At 46.6% G+C, this 17,270-nt stretch overlaps 6 protein-coding genes and 1 non-coding gene across 7 annotated transcripts; 4 read left to right on the top strand and 3 right to left on the bottom strand.

The window, feature by feature from the left end:
* Positions 1–1,071: 1,071 nt before the first annotated feature.
* Positions 1,072–1,155, top strand: J7337_004826. Its single transcript has one exon. It is a non-coding gene; the product is annotated as a tRNA-Ala (tRNA).
* Positions 1,156–2,826: 1,671 nt separating this feature from the next.
* Positions 2,827–3,484, top strand: J7337_004825 (uncharacterized protein; the record flags this gene model as incomplete). Its single annotated transcript, XM_044822514.1, has 3 exons — positions 2,827–2,955; positions 3,018–3,271; positions 3,325–3,484. 3 exons carry the CDS (start codon positions 2,827–2,829, stop codon positions 3,482–3,484), a joined length of 543 nt encoding a protein of 180 aa, XP_044683847.1.
* A 2,084-nt stretch (positions 3,485–5,568) lies between these two features.
* Positions 5,569–7,326, top strand: J7337_004824 (uncharacterized protein; the record flags this gene model as incomplete). The annotated part of the gene is made up of 5 exons (XM_044822513.1): positions 5,569–5,781; positions 5,830–6,065; positions 6,124–6,892; positions 6,939–7,091; positions 7,138–7,326. The coding sequence occupies 5 exons, from the start codon at positions 5,569–5,571 to the stop codon at positions 7,324–7,326; spliced, it is 1,560 nt and encodes a 519-aa protein (XP_044683846.1).
* A 3,582-nt stretch (positions 7,327–10,908) lies between these two features.
* On the bottom strand, positions 10,909–11,741 carry J7337_004823 (uncharacterized protein; the record flags this gene model as incomplete). The annotated part of the gene is made up of 2 exons (XM_044822512.1): positions 10,909–10,953; positions 11,007–11,741. 2 exons carry the CDS (start codon positions 11,739–11,741, stop codon positions 10,909–10,911), a joined length of 780 nt encoding a protein of 259 aa, XP_044683845.1.
* Positions 11,742–11,838: 97 nt separating this feature from the next.
* J7337_004822 (uncharacterized protein) lies at positions 11,839–13,173 on the bottom strand (the record flags this gene model as incomplete). The annotated part of the gene is made up of 2 exons (XM_044822511.1): positions 11,839–12,987; positions 13,039–13,173. 2 exons carry the CDS (start codon positions 13,171–13,173, stop codon positions 11,839–11,841), a joined length of 1,284 nt encoding a protein of 427 aa, XP_044683844.1.
* Positions 13,174–13,790: 617 nt separating this feature from the next.
* On the bottom strand, positions 13,791–14,717 carry J7337_004821 (uncharacterized protein; the record flags this gene model as incomplete). Its single annotated transcript, XM_044822510.1, has 1 exon — positions 13,791–14,717. The coding sequence occupies one exon, from the start codon at positions 14,715–14,717 to the stop codon at positions 13,791–13,793; it is 927 nt and encodes a 308-aa protein (XP_044683843.1).
* Positions 14,718–15,339: 622 nt separating this feature from the next.
* Positions 15,340–17,076, top strand: J7337_004820 (uncharacterized protein; the record flags this gene model as incomplete). The annotated part of the gene is made up of 5 exons (XM_044822509.1): positions 15,340–15,501; positions 15,549–15,612; positions 15,662–15,914; positions 15,966–16,679; positions 16,728–17,076. The coding sequence occupies 5 exons, from the start codon at positions 15,340–15,342 to the stop codon at positions 17,074–17,076; spliced, it is 1,542 nt and encodes a 513-aa protein (XP_044683842.1).
* Positions 17,077–17,270: the final 194 nt, after the last annotated feature.

The raw sequence follows: 17,270 nt of genomic DNA, 5'->3' as shown, positions 1-17,270 counted from the left end.
TGGGTGGGGGGCGGTTCTGCAATTTCCCGTTCATTTGAGTGAAGTGATGCCTGAGTTATGGAGACCAGGGTGTAGACTGACTGGCTGAGACTTGAATCATGTTATTCCTGACTAACCCTAAGACTGGGCTGATATAAACACGGTAAACAGCCTCGGCAAGTAAATATAGCCAGCCATTTAGCGTCGTGTATATGTCAGCTCCGTTTCACCTCATCTCACCCACAATCATCTTCCCCAGACCTTATGGAATAATTCTGGAAGATGAAATAAGCATAAGCTTCAAACACAAGATGTTGGTTTCATTTCCGATCTAACATTTTGGAGAAGAGGGTTGCACCGGGATTGTCAATGTCTTTCCCCCCTGCCGTTCAGCTCATCAACCGTTCACCTGGAACCGGCTTTTCAAGCTAAACACCCGGAGAATGCGAGAAACCATTAGTTATTTAAAGCTTGGCAGCCGCTGCAAAAACGAGAAGCACAAGCACCCCTGGGAGGGTTGACAGTGAGCCCTCCCAAATGCGTGGGGGAAACCGGTGTGCGCACGCGGGTATACAAGAGTGTCGTTCTGTCATTTCCGGATGAATCCTTCCAAGCATCCTTTTGATTTGAATATGCGTATGTTTTAGGTGTATTGAGCAAAGACTGCGGGGCGAAAGGGTGACGGTGAACCGCCCGGGTGAGTCGTCCGAGCCAATGGATGGTGAGGTATTGTGATAGGGCTGTCATTGCGAGGTCATCACTGGGCTTACAAAAATCCCTTCTTCCGTGTGTGATGCATCGATAATGGCAAAAGGAGATGAAATTGCATGCTAGTTGGGGGATAAAGTTGTCGGGTGATGAGCTTGGCAAATGTCGATGAGACAATTAGGAAGAGGCCGAGACTGGGGAACTGTAATTGACTGGGTAATAGAGAGATCTGCAGTTGTTTATGCATTCGTTGGCTTGTAGGGTAACATTTAGAGATCATGCTCTGGTTAAGGCTGATGTTCTGGAGAGTATGATTAAGGTTGCTGAGTGGGGATTAGGGGTTTGAGTATATACACGCTAAAAGTTTGGCGGTTAGTATACTTAGGGCGTGTGGTCTAGGGGTATGATGTTCGCTTCGCATCTCCATGCATCTGCGAAAGGTCGAGGGTTCAATTCCCTCCTCGTCCAACATTTTGCTTTTAGCTTATTCCAGTTCACATCAACACCTGTCCTATCAGATGGGCGTTTTGTGTTTTTGCCATCTGGACCAATATTCTCCTTTTCTTTCCCTCTGGGCTAAATGCGAGTATTTCTTGTTTTAAATTTATATATTAGCTTTAAAAGGCATATATCCAAGTATCTCTAAAGTCTAAGTTAGTATAATTTAGACATCTGTTGGTTCCCAGGCAGCAAAGCATCATTAAGTCAAATGCAAGTAAATGGTCCGGGACTTGGCTCGGAAGCTGATTATGGTAAGCAATATATCTGGATCTCGACATCCCATCCTCCGCAGCGCTTATCACAAACTCGCCATAAACAATATCTACCAGACTATCCTTGCAAATGAATATTACGGTCAAAAGTCGTTATTGTAGGTTAGCTGTTCTCAGGTCTGGTAACATGCGGAGTTCTGTCAGCATGGTTCAGTGCAAGGACATTAACACGGAGACAACGCTGGGGGATGCTCTCTGAATAGATCTGTTAAAATCCTTCTCAGGTGTCTACCTCCCTTGTCAGACTCCACCTCAGAGTATGCTTGGATTCCCTCTACTTCTCCTTTTATCAAATGCGTTTGCTTAACTTCATTGTATTAACCCCTCTTCTCCTCAAACTCTTGGTGTATTGCGTCTTCTTTCCACAGTTGTCGAGCTCGCAGTCGCTTTGCCCATATTTTAGTATAGATGTATCCATGCTCCTCAACCTGCTTCATCCTAAACCTTAACTTATACAAACAGTATAGTGATATGGTGACAGTGTTGTGATATGGTACCAACGTCTCAGCCTTTCCATTGTTTCCTAGGTCCGATGCTCATTTCTCTAGACTGGTATATGCTTCTTTTATAGAGGGCTTTTGTATATCCTTTATAGTCTGATAAGGCTTTCTAGGGCATTGGCAGTGGCTTGATCTTCCGCAACTAGATGCCCATAGCGCGCCAGCGTGTTCTGAACCGTTTTCTGGATACTAGTTTCACTAAACCTTAACGTTTAAAGAAGGTCTTCATGAGCCCTGAAGCCCAGCGTAAGAAAGATGGTATCACCGTTTGGACCCGAGCCACCAACCTTGGTTTAGAACTCTTTGCATATCACCAGGCACGTCACAGTGCAGCCATAGCAGTATTTTCAACGTAGAACATCGACTGGAATTTATTCACACCTGAGATCATTTCTGTCACAGCTGCCAAATTCGGTCTTGTTGTTGAGCGTGTCGTATACCCGGCTGCCTATACAGGGGGGGGGGGGTTCACCGGTATCGTCTTGTTTTGAGATGATAATAGCCGAGATCGGCTAGAGTCTTGCATCCAACGCCTAATAACTGAAATCCCAATTACTCCAGACTTTCATTGGTATACGTGTGCTTGAGACACTTGGTGCGGCACTTTTGACGACTACTGGTTGCGTACGTGCGTATGGCGCCTGAAATTGCGGGTAGAGCCCCTCAGCTATGAGGAGTTGGAGACTTGGAGTCTACGCGTCGATGATGCCTTTAACAGACCCGTTTTCAGACTGGTTTATGCTGAAGGGGGTTCTCCAATAGTCGTATACTTAAATGGTTAATAGGCTTCCTAAATTCTATGTATTAACCCCATCAAAAAGTCCCATTCATCTCAGCTCATCACTACGTTGCTCATTGCTACGAAAATGTCTCAGTTGACACTTTATACCGATCGTCGGTTCCCTTGCCCTCAGAGACTGCAATTGGTAATTCTTGAGCTGGGTCTTGACATCACTGACATTCATGAGGTGGATATTATCAAACGTGAGCAGCAGGTTCGTAATGCTGATGTTCTCTCAACAAACAGGCGAGCTAATGATTTGTGCCACTGTATTAGAAGCCGGAGTTTCTTAAGATCAACCCTTTTGGAGCCGTCCCCTGCCTCCAGGACCACTCGCATGATCCAGTTCTTGGTATGACTGAGTCTCGCGCTATTGCTCGATATCTCGCAGATCGGTATGGCGGGCTGGACAATAAACTCATACCCGATGGTGAAGTTGCAAAGGCCAAGTTCGAAGAAGCTGCATCCATCGAATTGACCTCTTTCGATGCTGTTGCAAATCCACTGGCTTTCGAAGTCTACTTCAAATCGTGAGTAGCTTGCCGAGGCGACGGTAAGAATGGAAGCTAACAGCTCCTGGCAGGCAATTCATGAACCAAGAGCCCAAGGAGCAGGTAGTCAAGGATCTTAAAGTGAAACTTGAACGAGTGCTGAGACTCCTTGACCAAAAGCTCAGCACACAGCCTTTCATGGCTGGCTCGGTCAGTATGGTTGTAATTCGAGTCTTGCAACAGAGCATCTAACACATATACATAGACTGTGACCCTAGTTGACTTTTTCTATATCCCGTATATGCACTACCTGCAAGATGGAGTTTGGCCTACCCTTCTAGACGCTCACGCAAATCTACTTACTTGGTGGAGCCAGATGAAAGGTCGAGTGTCTTACCGACAGATTTATGTGGATGGAAACAACGGGATTGATGATGCTTAAATCTGTGGTATTTTGATAATTATAAGTGATCTACTTTTATTAACGATATCATCTATATCTTTTGACCCTTCACCCTTATGATTCTTATCAGTATTGTTACTGGTGAACTCAAAGTTAACAGGTATTTGAATACTTTTGATAATTTTATATGTTAATTCCCCAGTTTCTGGATACCTTTTCATCTACGTACTTATCAAAATAGTCCAGGACCCTCTCACAATCAGCTCTATCCTCCCTCTCTGGGTGCAGCATCTCATCTTTGATGAACTCTAGGAGCCCTGTGAGGAACGCTGGTCCTTTCTTGCGATATATTTCGTGTCTAAGTTTGAACTCCACTTGCGGCAGTTAGATCAGACGCAACTTAAGTTGAATAACGCGATATTTACGTACTTGTGATACACTGGGCTTCAGCCTGGGTATCTGAGTCTGATTAATCTTGCTGGAATAGTCAGATCATTGTTCGAGTGCAAATGGAGTGAAGGGAGCCGATTGGAAGAAACCGCTCTTGTTGGTTTATTCCCTTTGGAAGCAATGCATATTCGAATTGGTTCTTCAGCGTATCATGTTCAAGCTCAGTGACTTTCAAGTGTCCCTGTATTATCTGGTCGTCAATTGCGACTGGAATACTTAAATATTTGCACTTTGTTTCTTTGTGTATTGTGTAGAACCGTTATGCTATCTCAAAGCTAGTGTATGCTATGAAAGAGGACTGACTTGACATTGATTTGGAGCAGTTCCTCGTGGCTGTTCTGTGACGAAATGCCCTGTGCGTGCTGAGATCCATTACTTCCGATAGCGAGTCGCTGCCATGCCCGCCCCCTTTTCAGAGAGGTGCTAGGTCGTAGACTTGTAGTGCTGTTTCATGCGTTCCTGGATTTCTTCGACTTCGGTTTGAAAGGCGGTCGCGTGATTAGTATCAAATTCAAAGACGATAGATGAAGTCAGAACCACCAACCTCCTCTAGTTTTCTGGGTACCATGATCTGCCATTGGTTGCCAGACCGCTATAATGGTCAGGACCCAGAAGTACCCATTAAACTGCATAGTTTTGAACTTTACCTCAACTACCTCATAGTTGTCAATTCCAAAGTAATCGTCAAGCTTTTTCTTAAGCCTCTTCTTGTTTCCGTATTCGAAAGTCAGAAATTGCTGGATCATATTCTCGGGATTTTCAATTCATGAATCAGTATCAAAACAAGAATAACTTGCTTGCAGAAAGATCTTGATTGACCATATCACATATCTGAGGTGGTTTACTTGGAAAAAGAGTCCTGGTTGTGATATTTATACTTCACCTCCTAGTGTGAGCAGTGAGGGACATAGTAGGAGCACCCAATTTGACTCCCCCATTTGGCTTGAGCAGCCAAACAATATGCTAGTATGCGGCTTGTGCCAAAAAATGAGGCAACACTTGAAGTATCACGGTTCTGCATGAACTGGGGGGAGAGGAATAGCTGTGACACCTGGACTGCCCAAGCATATTATTTACGTAGGTGACACACTGCACAGCCAGGCGTTGATGTTGAGTCTCATGGCCCTCTGTGTCACTCTCAGGACTTGATGTTTACATGTTCACAGACAAATGGTGCCGTGTCCCTAAGGAAAAGGAGGTCGTGAAACGTACGCCGCCAAGGAGATTCAGTTACAACCAGGAACAATGGGACTCGTGAATGGGCTTGCAAGATGGACTGTATCACGCCAAATCTTCTGATGCCTCACTGTGTCACCTCTTTCAGTAGAGTGAATAGCCGGCGCTGAGTTTCGGTGTAGCCTTAAAAGCCGCGTGCCCGACCAAACTTGTGAAGCACTCAACTTAACCCACAAACAATACCACACACCACACACCACATAGTCAACAACTTTTCAAGCGGATCTACCTAAACCTCTTTGCCAAAATGTCATGGATCACAAGAAGATCCGAGCTACAGGAGCACGACTGGGATCTGCTCGACTTCTCGCCACAGCCCAACGAAGCATTCCAAATCTCGAAGCCGACTGAAGCTACCCAACCCGAAGATCCCTGTTCTTTCGTTTCCAGCAACGGCCCGAATCCGCAAACCAAGCGACAGTTTCTTGCGTGTGACGATGACATCGGTCAATGGTTGGATGTGAGTGGCCTCCCCTTGATCGAGTGAATTATACTGAGAGCCTTCTAGACCATTTGCAAATGGAGCCAGGATACGAAAGGTTCGAGCATAAACTTGGTCATTGCCTCGAAAACCGACTCCCTTGATGAGCTCCCGTTTAGTAAGACAGGATTTGAAAACATCATCAATAAGCTCAAAGTCCATGGATCTATTGTTCGGGCTATCAATCGCAATACGAGCTGTGCCTTCATCCATTTCCCATTCACATGGAGCCTCGCGAGCGCGAAGATCCCGTCTACCGGTCAGTCAGTGTGTCATATCTCGTAACAGTCGTTCTTACTTCTTTGCAGTCTACAATTGCAGGACCTCCGCTTCCTGGGAGGGAGATATGGCCCTCTCTGTGACCTTCTTTCCTGGAAGTCTCACAACAAATGCAGTTTGGTATGGGTGTGATTTGTCCAAGCGCAAGCTCTACGGAGAGTTGATTACCGATTCTGAGCTCATCTACGGTCAACTGGAGAACTTCGACGGAGACGTCTTCCACCCAATGGTTCTCCCGGTAGTATTTGCTGGCTTCGAGAGGGAGAGGCACATCGGCACAGTGAGGAAGTGTCTGACGCAGTTTGTCCAGCGAATTCACGATCTTGCCCACCAGGACCTCCGATCAATGAACGAGAAAGAAAGTTCCGTGAGCTCCGGAAACGAGAAAGTCGATGTCATCGCACCGCTGATGAAAGTAGGGTGTTTGACATCGTACTTTCGACTGGTATCAAGACTCATTCACTCAAAGGCTGCTAAGCCTGTTTCACAACCAAAGATAAACTCGCACCAATCGCAAGAAGAACAAGAGCCTGCCGTACTTTTGTGGCAGAACATCAGTTTCCTAAGAATCGGGCTACAGAACTGGCAGACCCAGCTCCGCAAGATGATCGATCATATTGATGAGCTTCGCGATTCTGATTTTGGCCTTCCCGTTGCAGCCAAAGTCCCGAGCAGCCAGACTAGACTGCGCAAACTCCAAGAGGTGGGAGATAGACTGAATACAAGGCTTCAGGACCTTGTTGATGAGTACGATGAGTACATAAGACAATGCACTCACATCATGGATGGCCTCACCTTGGCAACACAGCTGGTACGTTTCAGGTTGTAAGTGAAGACTTGCAGCTAAGATGCTGCAGGAACTGAACAGTATCGGCCGCAAAGACGCAAGAATAAACCTGGAGATATCCCGAGTGAATCTTGAGGTTGCCCAAATGACACGTCTCGATGGTAGTCTCATGAAGTCCATCGCCATGCTGGGCATGGTCTTTCTTCCTGCTACCTTTGTCTCGGTAAGTGAGACAGCAGCTTTGGCTGTTAATCTCTAACCTTGAACAGACTTTCTTCTCTATGGGCTTTTTTCAGTGGACAAAGGAAGACGGGGAGGGGAACGATATGTTATCGCCGTACTTCTGGGTTTATGTCGTTGTTGCTGTTGGGTTGACTATTTTCACCATGCTTGTCTTTTATGCATGCGCTCTGAGAGGATCTTCATCTACTGCTGAGATCGATCGGGAGCTTGCTTAATCTGATGCATGGTAGTGTGAGACTCTAAGTGGGGAGAGTAGTCGCCGGACAGGTTATGGCTTATGCTGGTAATAGACTTGATTCCATGGCAACAGTCAGTTTATTCCCTGTTGAGTCTTTGAAAGAACTAGCGGTTACGACTATTCAGTGTTGTCATTGAAACAGGCACGCTTATTTGTCCTTGAGCTTGCTCCTTGACTTGGCATTAAACGGTTGTTTCTATCAATGTACTTGATCAGCATCTGAGCACACAACAGATTACGCAAAAGACAAACCACTGCCATCCGACACTTACTGTGCATTCGAACAAATGCCCGTTTTCTGTATTTGTTACACCACTCGGCGTAATCAGGGAAAATCTGCTGTTGTTACACAAACACAGCATAGTGAAAATCCTCATCCCACTGGCTGGTAAGCGACCTGTCCTATGCAAAGAGTACTAGAGCACAGGGAGTAAGTAGTATTACCTGTTTTTATGGAAGTACAAGTAGGCCAAGACAGCCAGCTACTAATCTGGCATTTCCTTCAATTACTTTTCACTGGACCACTATATACCAGCCACTGCCAGCCACCAAGAGACAATGAGTCAAAATGGGATGTTTGCGCAATTCTTGTCGATAGAGTATGGAAGCCAGAGGAGACTTGAGCAAAAGCTCGATGAGCACCTTGGCAATGGCAACTATAAAGTTGTGCAGGTTGGTGCCATCCATCGTGAAAATCTTGTTCATGTCTCACTGGCTGTAATAGAATCTAGGAGGCCAGTGGAAGGTCATGGTAAAGGAAGAGTTGAGTGAGGTTTGTTTCCTTCAAGCCAACGCGCTTGTGTATATGGCACACTAATTAACTGATCGGCTTCTAGGTTCAAATTACCGACATCCGGAATCATATGAGGAGACGCTTTAAGCCTACAAGCTGAATATCTGTTTCTATCTATGAAAAGAAGCACTGTAATAGGCCAGGAAGTTGATTGTGATGCGAGATGCGCCCAAATGAGCAGGGTAGCAATAGCATTGATTTATTCTATCTATGAAGGACAAAGATATGTCGTTGAAGTCTCAATCAAAAGAGTCCATCTGTAAACCATTTCGGGAATCAACAGGGACTAGAGATCTTTTGAAGAGACAAGAGCATGGCCTTAGAAAGCTGCATGGTTTAAGAAAATTTCAATGATATTATGTAGGTTGTTCCTGAAGAATTTTGGTAGAATACATTGTGAAAACAAATTGCCATTTTATCTACATATCGATAGACTTTAGGTTAACCCAACATGTAAGTACGCAAGACCATTGAACATAATTATCCATTTTAATTACCTGTTCAGGATTCGCCTGCGTGAATGCATGTCAAGTAAAGTTTGTTGCTCACTGTTCATAGATTCAAGTCGTCACTGCTGAGACGTTTGTGCATCACTTCCGATCAAGGTCTGGCCTTGAGTTTAGTCACTGAACATAGACGAATGAGCCACCTCTCCTTGAATCATCATCATCGGTCTTCCCACCGTGAATCTAACCTCCAATTCCCTACATAATCAAGTCAATGGCCGAGATAGAACCAGGGAGAGTGCATGTTGAGAGAGCATCCGCAGCATCTTCATACAACTTCAACTTTCTGCAACCATAGAAAATGAGCGAACCGGCAAGCGAACGTCTGAAGGACGACCTAAAGTCTTCTCTATTTCGAGAAAAAGACAGCCACAGACCAGTCTTTCTTCCCGCCAAAGCTATCAAGAGCATCTGCAACCAAGTTGCCGTATACGAACAACTTCTCCGATGCTACATCCATTCTGATGCAATGAAATTCGCTGAATATGTTTGCAGCACCAGGAAGCCCGCTCGAGAGGTTTTCTGTATCCTGGTTCTGATCAATAAAGCCAGTTATATTGACAGATTCTGGAATGCCGGTATATTTGATGCCGATTTGCCTCTCAGCTCAAACGAACAGAATACAAAATTATGGTCCCGTCGCTGTACAACCACGGAAGCTCTCTTCTCTGGAAACTCCGTGGAGGACAGTGATATGATTGAGCTGTTCTGCTAGAAGCAGTGGTCCGTCCATGTCCCTGTTTTCGACTTTGGCAGCTCAGAAAGCCAGGGGCAAGTACACTACCGATTCGATAAAGGAACCATTATGCCCTGGGTATCTCTTGACAAAAAGGTCGAGGCGGGGGGATATGGTACTGTTGAAAGACTCCAGATACATCCAGACCACTACCATTCAGTAAGTCCAGCTCTGCCTTGTATCCTGTGTGACAAAGGAACTCAAAATACAATGCTAGACTCGCCATAACGTATTTGCACTCAAGAGTCTTCGACCAGACATCGAGCATATCAAAACAGCTTTCCGGCAAGAACTGACCGCCTTTCGGAAGCTTCGACGTGTACCGCACCTTGTAGAACTGGTTGCGGCGGTTGAGGTAGCTGACTGTCATTTCATGTTCATCTTCCCATGGGCTGAAGGTGGGAGCTTGGAAGATCTCATAACTCGGAAGCACCCAATCCGCACAGCTCCTGCAAGCTTTCCTTCACGCGCACACGAGCTTATTGGTTGGGCACTGGACCAGTGCCGAGGCCTCGTCGAAGCCCTTGAGACGATCCATTACCATCGCACTGGCTCTATCCATCAGAGTGAGGGGGGTCTCAACAAAGACTATGGTCTACATCTGGACATCAAGCCATCCAACATCCTTTACTTCAGTCAGGGCACAGAAACAAGCCGACTTGGAACACTCAAGCTAGCCGACTGTGGCCTTATGGAGTTCCACAGTCTGGCTTCCAGATCCAGGGAGAGTGCCACAGGCTGTTCTGCAGGCCCTCGAATCTATCGTCCGCCCGAGTACGATTTTAACCATACTATATCAAGAAAGGTTGACGTATGGGCCATGGGTTGTGTCTTTTCGGAATTTCTCACCTGGGCTATTCTCCCACATGGATCGGTTGACGAATATCGACTTGCAAGGACACAAGAGTCATCTGTCGCCAGCGACAAAGAGGAAAATATAAGGAACTACGAAAGCAACTTCTTCCAACACCACCGTGAGTATGAATATACTAGCGGAGAGACGACATCGATCTCCGAACTAGACACACAAACAGACCGGTTATCCTTACACGTCCGGGGGCGGCGGATAAACAGCAACACTTGTAGGCTGGACTCTAATAATATTCGTACAGTGGAGATTTCCATACTGAAGCCAAGCGTATCTCAGGTATGTTTATTAGAAGTTTTGCGGGATCAAATCAACTAATATGTGAGATGAGTGGATTGCAAAGCTTATCTCGCAGGCACAGCACGAGACGACGTCAAGTGTTATTGTGAAATTTCTGACATTTGTTAAAGAGGAAATGATGCAGCCTGAGAGGGTCCAAAGAGCCGACTGTCGACGGGTCCTTGAATTCTTCACTGAGAATATAGCTTAGGTATTCCAGAGCAAAGAGTCTTCATGATAAAGCAAGGGTGGGTTTGGGGCCTAGATGGTGAAGCCAAGCTTGTTTTTACTGTGGCTCATAGCGTACTACCATCCTATCTAGTGACGTGGTGCAGAAGGATGTGATTGAATCAACTGAGTAATGTCTTTGTGTATTACTAATAGAGCATTGAGTCTTCAAGCTGAGAGAAGAAGGTGAAGGCCTATCATAACCATTAGTCCTGTTCACTTTGACACATCCGAATTTAGTACATACCGAAGAGTCAAGATCCAACCAGTCAGTGGGCTGCCACTGACTCAATGGATTCATAATAGACTGTAACCCCGAACTCGTTTCATCCTGATCGTCAAACATGGAACCCAACTCATCTATACTCGTACCCGACTCGTGTTCACTCGAAATGAGTGACTCCTGCTGACATTGAATTGTCTGCGATGGCCTTGTAGCATGCTGTGGTCCTTGTCTCGCTTCCTGTCGCAATTCCTCAATGATGATGCTGTATCTGCGACTTGCGGACTCAGCAGCGATAGTTCTTGCTAGATGATTCTGGCATTTCTCTGCGAGGTCGAATAGCATTGCGTTGCCAGGATCAGCGGTTGTGTTGCTCCTTTGCTGAATGTCCCATACGTACACCACTGCTAATGCGCAAAAGGTTACGTAGGGCATCCACCATAGAGCATGGAATAGGACTGATTTCTCGGAGAACATGCCGTCGACAATTTCTAGTGCGAGTTTTGCTGCGCTTATGCACTGTGTCACGCAAGCTTTTAATGCAGGACTGCAGTCTTCTGAGTGATCAAGAAGGAATGGCCGGGTTGTATGCATTACGGCGTGGCAGTATGCAAGCTTCAGAGCGGTGGCTTGCCGTGAGAATATGGGGATTAGGCTGGAGGGACGAACGGTGCCGAGATGGGGAGGAAGAGCTTGACGCCATTCGTGGAGTTGTTGGATGAAACCTTGTGCTGCGGCAAGGCGTTCCTCGGGTGGCATCTTTTTGAGTGAATACACTTGCCGTGATACATTTTCGATGATAATTGCTATCCTGATAGTTTATAAGTAAGGATAGATTTATCTTGTTAGGGTTGCCCTACCTCGCGTGAAAGATTAATGAGTCAACATGGCAGTCCATGGCAGGCTCCAGGGGTGACGGTCCTTGTGGTGTCATATCCTCATCGTTGACACTATCAGGGAGCTCCTGGTCGACATCGTTATCATGATAAAATCTCGGTCTACCGAACACGACAGCCAGATACTTATCAATGGTATACAGAACCCAGAACGTTCTCTTCCGGCACTCGGAGAGGATGTAATCCGTGGGCTGTCGGCCTCCATTTCGATATTGCGTTGACTTCCGATGCAGGCCAAGCGCCGTAACAATAGGCACAGTATTTCCAAAGACATACCAAGCTTGGTTCATCCGAGACGTCTGTAAGAGATAAAGAACCTGTAAAACTCGCGCCTGGGCTGATTCAAGTCGAGGTAGGCCAGTCTCTTGGGCAGTGAGCTCAGATGCTTGGAGAAAGTACTGCTCGCTCTGCTGCGACATTATAGACATGCCACCCGGAAGTGAAGCCTGTTCCGTGATTCTGTGCTGTCGAAAACTCGCAATGGCAAGAATATTAACCACTATCGCGGCTTTTGCATGGCCAATGCCTGTGTCCAACGGCTGTCCGTTGTGAACATTGTTGATTACAGCTTCAAACCATACCTGACAGTATTGTCTGTTCAGAACACGGTATGTAACAACACAGTTCTCGAAATAGTAGTTGAACAGCTCAAAAGCTTCTGGCTGATTGACAAACATCAAGCTCGAGTCCCCCCTTGTGGTAAAGGGCTTATCACCCGCAGACATAAGAGGCTGTAGGTTTTCCGCACCTGTTAATACTCCAGGTCTCGACTCTGTTTGCTGCGTCTGCTGTGCTAATCTCTTCCACGCACGATGCACAAAAGTCAAATTCGACGTCGGATCAAAGAATTGACCCTCAATCTCTGCTGTTTCAAGGCCAGAGTCTCCTTGTGATGTAGATCTTGAACTTGTCTGTTCAGGATTGGTATCGGGAGGTACAGAACTCATAGATCCTCGCTGTGGTCCGACGGTCGGCGGCGTCGGTGGCCTTCCTCTTCGATAAAGAGAGTCATATTGACAGTCCAGCCGTCTCTTCACACAGCCTTCGCAAGGGAGAGTTCCAGAGCATTTGAGCTTCTTGAGTTTACAGTGATCACAAGCTCGGCTAACCTACTTCCTGTAAGAACAGCACATATTTCCGTCTTGAACATAATAACTCACCTTGGAAGCTTTCCGACGATTCTCGGACTCGCGGGTTGTATCTGGGGATAGAGGTAGAACGCGTTTTGACCGATTCACTGCATTTGTAGCCGTTGATGCTTCGGACAATGGTGTTGTTGTTACTGGGGTGGTCATTTTGGTGGGTTTCCGAGGTTGAAGGGGGAGGAATCCGAGATGTGGAGGGGAGAGTGCGGGGAGCTCGGATATTATAGAGCATGGGTGAGCTAGTTGCCCCGGATTTTCTATGACCCCATGCCCTAGCCAGCCTTGGCTACTTGTGCTACGGATGCGGGATGAATTTTGTGGAAGGTTCATCAGACGATCTGTGTTTTTGACTTGGGATCTGATGATCGAATTGAAACTTGAAATCAAGGTTCAAAGAATTTTGGTCGAATTCTGGATCTTCAGCTGGTATTGAGTTGTTGGAAATCCGATGCCAATAGCCAATCTAAAGGCCAACAGTTATATCACTAACACTCCTACATCTTGTGAAACCAACCATAAAACTTCTGAGCCATGCTAAGAGACGAAAAAAAAAAAAAAAAAAAAAAAAAAAAAAAAAAAAAAAAAAGATTTACTATGCGATTGCCATCTTAATTGAACTATAGTATCAGCCGGTCAATCTCTTTGGTCGTTTTAGGTAGAAGTCACAGATGGAAAGCTTTTTAAACAGATGATATGAGAATCTTTTGTTTTAAATCTACAGTACAAGCTCTATGCTATGCTATTATTTTCCAATTCCCCCCACAAGTTTAAGCAACCTTCTTGAGAGTCGCGGACGAAATAGCAGCATGAATCTCCTCCTCAGCTCCATCAGGAAGAGGCAGCAGAGGCGATCGCACAGTAGCATGTGACAAGATCCCCCTAGCAACAAGCGCATGCTTCAGCGCAACAGTACCCTCCATATGCGAACCCCGGTGATAAACAGCCTTGGTGACAGGGAGAAGCAGATCGTGAATCTCCCTCGCCTTAGCGTAATCCTTAGCCTTGCCAGCTTTGATCAGCTCGAGGAGAGGCTCAGGGGCGATACCACCGTATCCGACAAGCATGCCGTCCACGTCAAAGGCGGTGTGGAGAAGGTACTCGTCGTGGCAGGTCAGAACGGGGACGTTGGGGCGCTCGCGGCGGAAGACGGGGATCTCGGTGTCCCAGCGTCGCATGTTGCGAACACCGTTCTTCATGGCGATGACACCAGGTTGAGCCGCGATGTCAAGGAGAGTCTGGAGGTTGTATGTGGCCTTGGTGTTATCAGGATACTGGAACAAGATCAGAGGCAATTTCGAGACCTCGTAGACGACCTTGTACCGATCCTGGGGCGCACCCGGCTGGTACCCAAAGCGCAACCATCCATGCGAGGGGTACAGGAGACCAGCTTGGGCACCAGCCTCTTTGGCACGCTTGGCCTCTAGGGCAGCGACCTCAGTGCCCTCGCCGGTGATACCAGCGATGATGGGGATCTTGTTGTCGACGGACTTGACGAACGCCTTGATGGTGTCGACCTGTTCTTGCTGGGTGAGGAAAGTTCCTTCTCCGGCGTGGCCTAGCACGACGAGGCCCTTGACGCCATCGATGCTGCCGAGCCAAGAACCCAGACGCTGGATGGCGTCGTAGTCGACTTTGCCATCCTTGGTGAAGGGGGTGACGGGGGCGGGGACGAGGCCTTTGAGATCGAAAGACATTGTGATTGGTTGTGAGACTTAAAGTTTCTAAGTGTGATTTAGATGTGGTTATGAATGGTCAAGATTGCTCTTATTGTTGTTGTGATTGTTGATTGATGTGATGATTTGATTCCCTTCAATTGCGTTTATCGTCTTCTTATATATCTAAAAGACGTCCCCATCTCGCGCCTCGGCCTTGATCTTCAGAAGGCGAATTCACGAATTTCACGACAATCCTCCCGACAGAATCCGAGTATCCGAGGTGCCTTGATTCACAAGTATCACCACTTTCAGCAGCGTAATTTGGGTTTCCGAGCATGCCCGGATTCTTTCTCCGTCGCGTCAAACTCAATTTCCACTCATGACCCCATATTCTACTAGTTCACCCCGGAAATCGCTCTTATTCGTCATCCCATCGCTAGTTTTCTCCATGGTCTCATCCCCCGCATCCCCGGACTTTGCAACTCCACAATCCAACCCCAGACTCCAGGACCATGACTAGAATTTCATCACCTTTCCCTGTTCTCCTTCACAATGCCACTCAGCTGATACATCCTAGCTGGGATATAAAGGCTCCTCTTGGACCTTGATCTTCGCTCTCTTTTCTTCATCAGACATCTTCTCATCAAGATATCAAATCACAATGGCAACTCAGACTCAAGATATCGAACGCGAGTTTTCGCGTGATGAAAAGTCTGGGATTATGCATAATGAGCATGCTCAGAATGGTTTATCCCAAGAAGATTCTGATTTCTTGAATAACTTTCCTGATGAGAGGGAGAAGGCCATTATTCGAAAAGTCGATGTAAGTTCTTGACCCAATCAGTATATCTCTTTACTTATGCAGATCAGTGGCGATTGATTCCTATGCTTGTTCTCTTGTATCTTATCGCATACTTGGACAAGACCAACATTGGTAAGTTTCATTAACATCCGTGAGTATGGCCAATGGCTGACTTGTGTAGGAAATGCAAAGATTGAGGGCATGACTGTTGACTTGCACCTCAAGGGCATCGAGTACAACATCGTCACCGCCATCTTCTTCATCCCCTTCGTCCTCTGCGAAGTCCCCTCAAACATGATTCTCCACAAGTTCAAGAGACCGTCTTGGTACATGGGTGGCATCGTTTTTTGTTGGGGTGTCGTCATGACTCTCACTGCTCTTGTGCAAAACTACGCGGGACTTTTGGCCATTCGATTCTTACTCGGCATCTTCGAGTGAGTACCCTTAATCTCGCCAAGATTTTGGTCATATACTGACTTTGATAGGGCCGGTTTCCTCCCTGGTGCAATCCTCATCATCTCAAACTGGTACCTCCCCAACGAAACGCAAACCCGCATCGCAATCCTCTACACATCAGCTGCAACAGGCGGTGCCTTTTCCGGCCTTCTAGCCTTTGCCATCGCCAAGATGGACGGCATGGCAGGTCTGGAAGGCTGGCGCTGGATCTTCCTCATCGAAGGTCTCTTCACCGTCGTTGTCGCTATAATGTGCGTCTTCCTCCTCTGCGACTCGCCAGCTTTATCCACGCGCTGGCTCGACGCCGATGAGATTCGATATCTTGAGCTCCGACAACTTGCCCGTCGAGCTACAGTTCCCATGGATTACAAGGAAAACGACCACTTCAATCTTCGCCTGTTCAAGGATATTCTTATGGATTACAAGATTTGGCTCTTGTTCTTTGCGAACTGGTCGAATGCGGTGCCCAACTATGCTATGAAGTTCACTATGCCTACCATCCTGACGGGTATGGGGTATACTTCTTCTGATGCGCAGTTGATGACTATCCCTCCTTATGCTATTGGAGCTATTTCGGCTTATTTGTTTGCCATCTTTGCGGATAAGTACTCATGGCGCGCTCCTTTCATCTTGGGACCTCAATGCTGTCTTGTAGTTGCTTTTATCATCTTGTTTGTCAAGTCCAGCAACATTGAGGATAACATTGCTGTTTGTTACTTTGCCGTCTGTCTCGCATGCTTCGGGTAAGTCCTCAACCATCATCCTCATAGTCAGTCACTAACGACTAGCAGCATGTATCCTATTCTTCCTGGTGTCAATGCCTGGAACGTAGCCAACACGCCCGATCCCGCCAAGCGATCCGTCAACATTGGTCTTCTCGTTTGCGTTGGTAACATCGGCGGCCTCATCGGCTCTTATATCTACCTCGCGCGTGAAGCTCCCCGTTACCCGACCGGTTACGGAACTTCTCTAGCTTTTGGTTTAGCTGGTGTTGTTGCAGTTCTGTTGCTGGAGACTCTTCTTAAGAGAGGCAATGCTAAGAAGGCTAAGATGAGTGAGGAAGAGATCAGGCAGAGATATACAGATGATGATCTTGTTCGCATGGGAGAAAAGAGCCCGTTGTTCAAGTACGCTCTGTAAATATCTTGTGGTTTACACAATAGGTCTAGCGAATATCATAATGGTTCTGATAAATAGTCTAATCTTAGGAGAGTTATCCTGAATTGCAAAGAATTGGATAAGTGTCGTATAACTTTGTGGTTCTTTATGATTGTTTACATCTTCATTCGAGGTCACGAGTCTTATTACCCGTATAATCCATGCTCAATTGACTT

Source organism: Fusarium musae, chromosome 3, assembly GCF_019915245.1.
Source record: "Fusarium musae strain F31 chromosome 3, whole genome shotgun sequence".
Classification (NCBI taxonomy): Eukaryota; Fungi; Ascomycota; class Sordariomycetes; order Hypocreales; family Nectriaceae; genus Fusarium; species Fusarium musae.
Note: the sequence above shows the minus strand (reverse complement) of the source record. Positions and strands in the feature narration are given on the sequence as shown.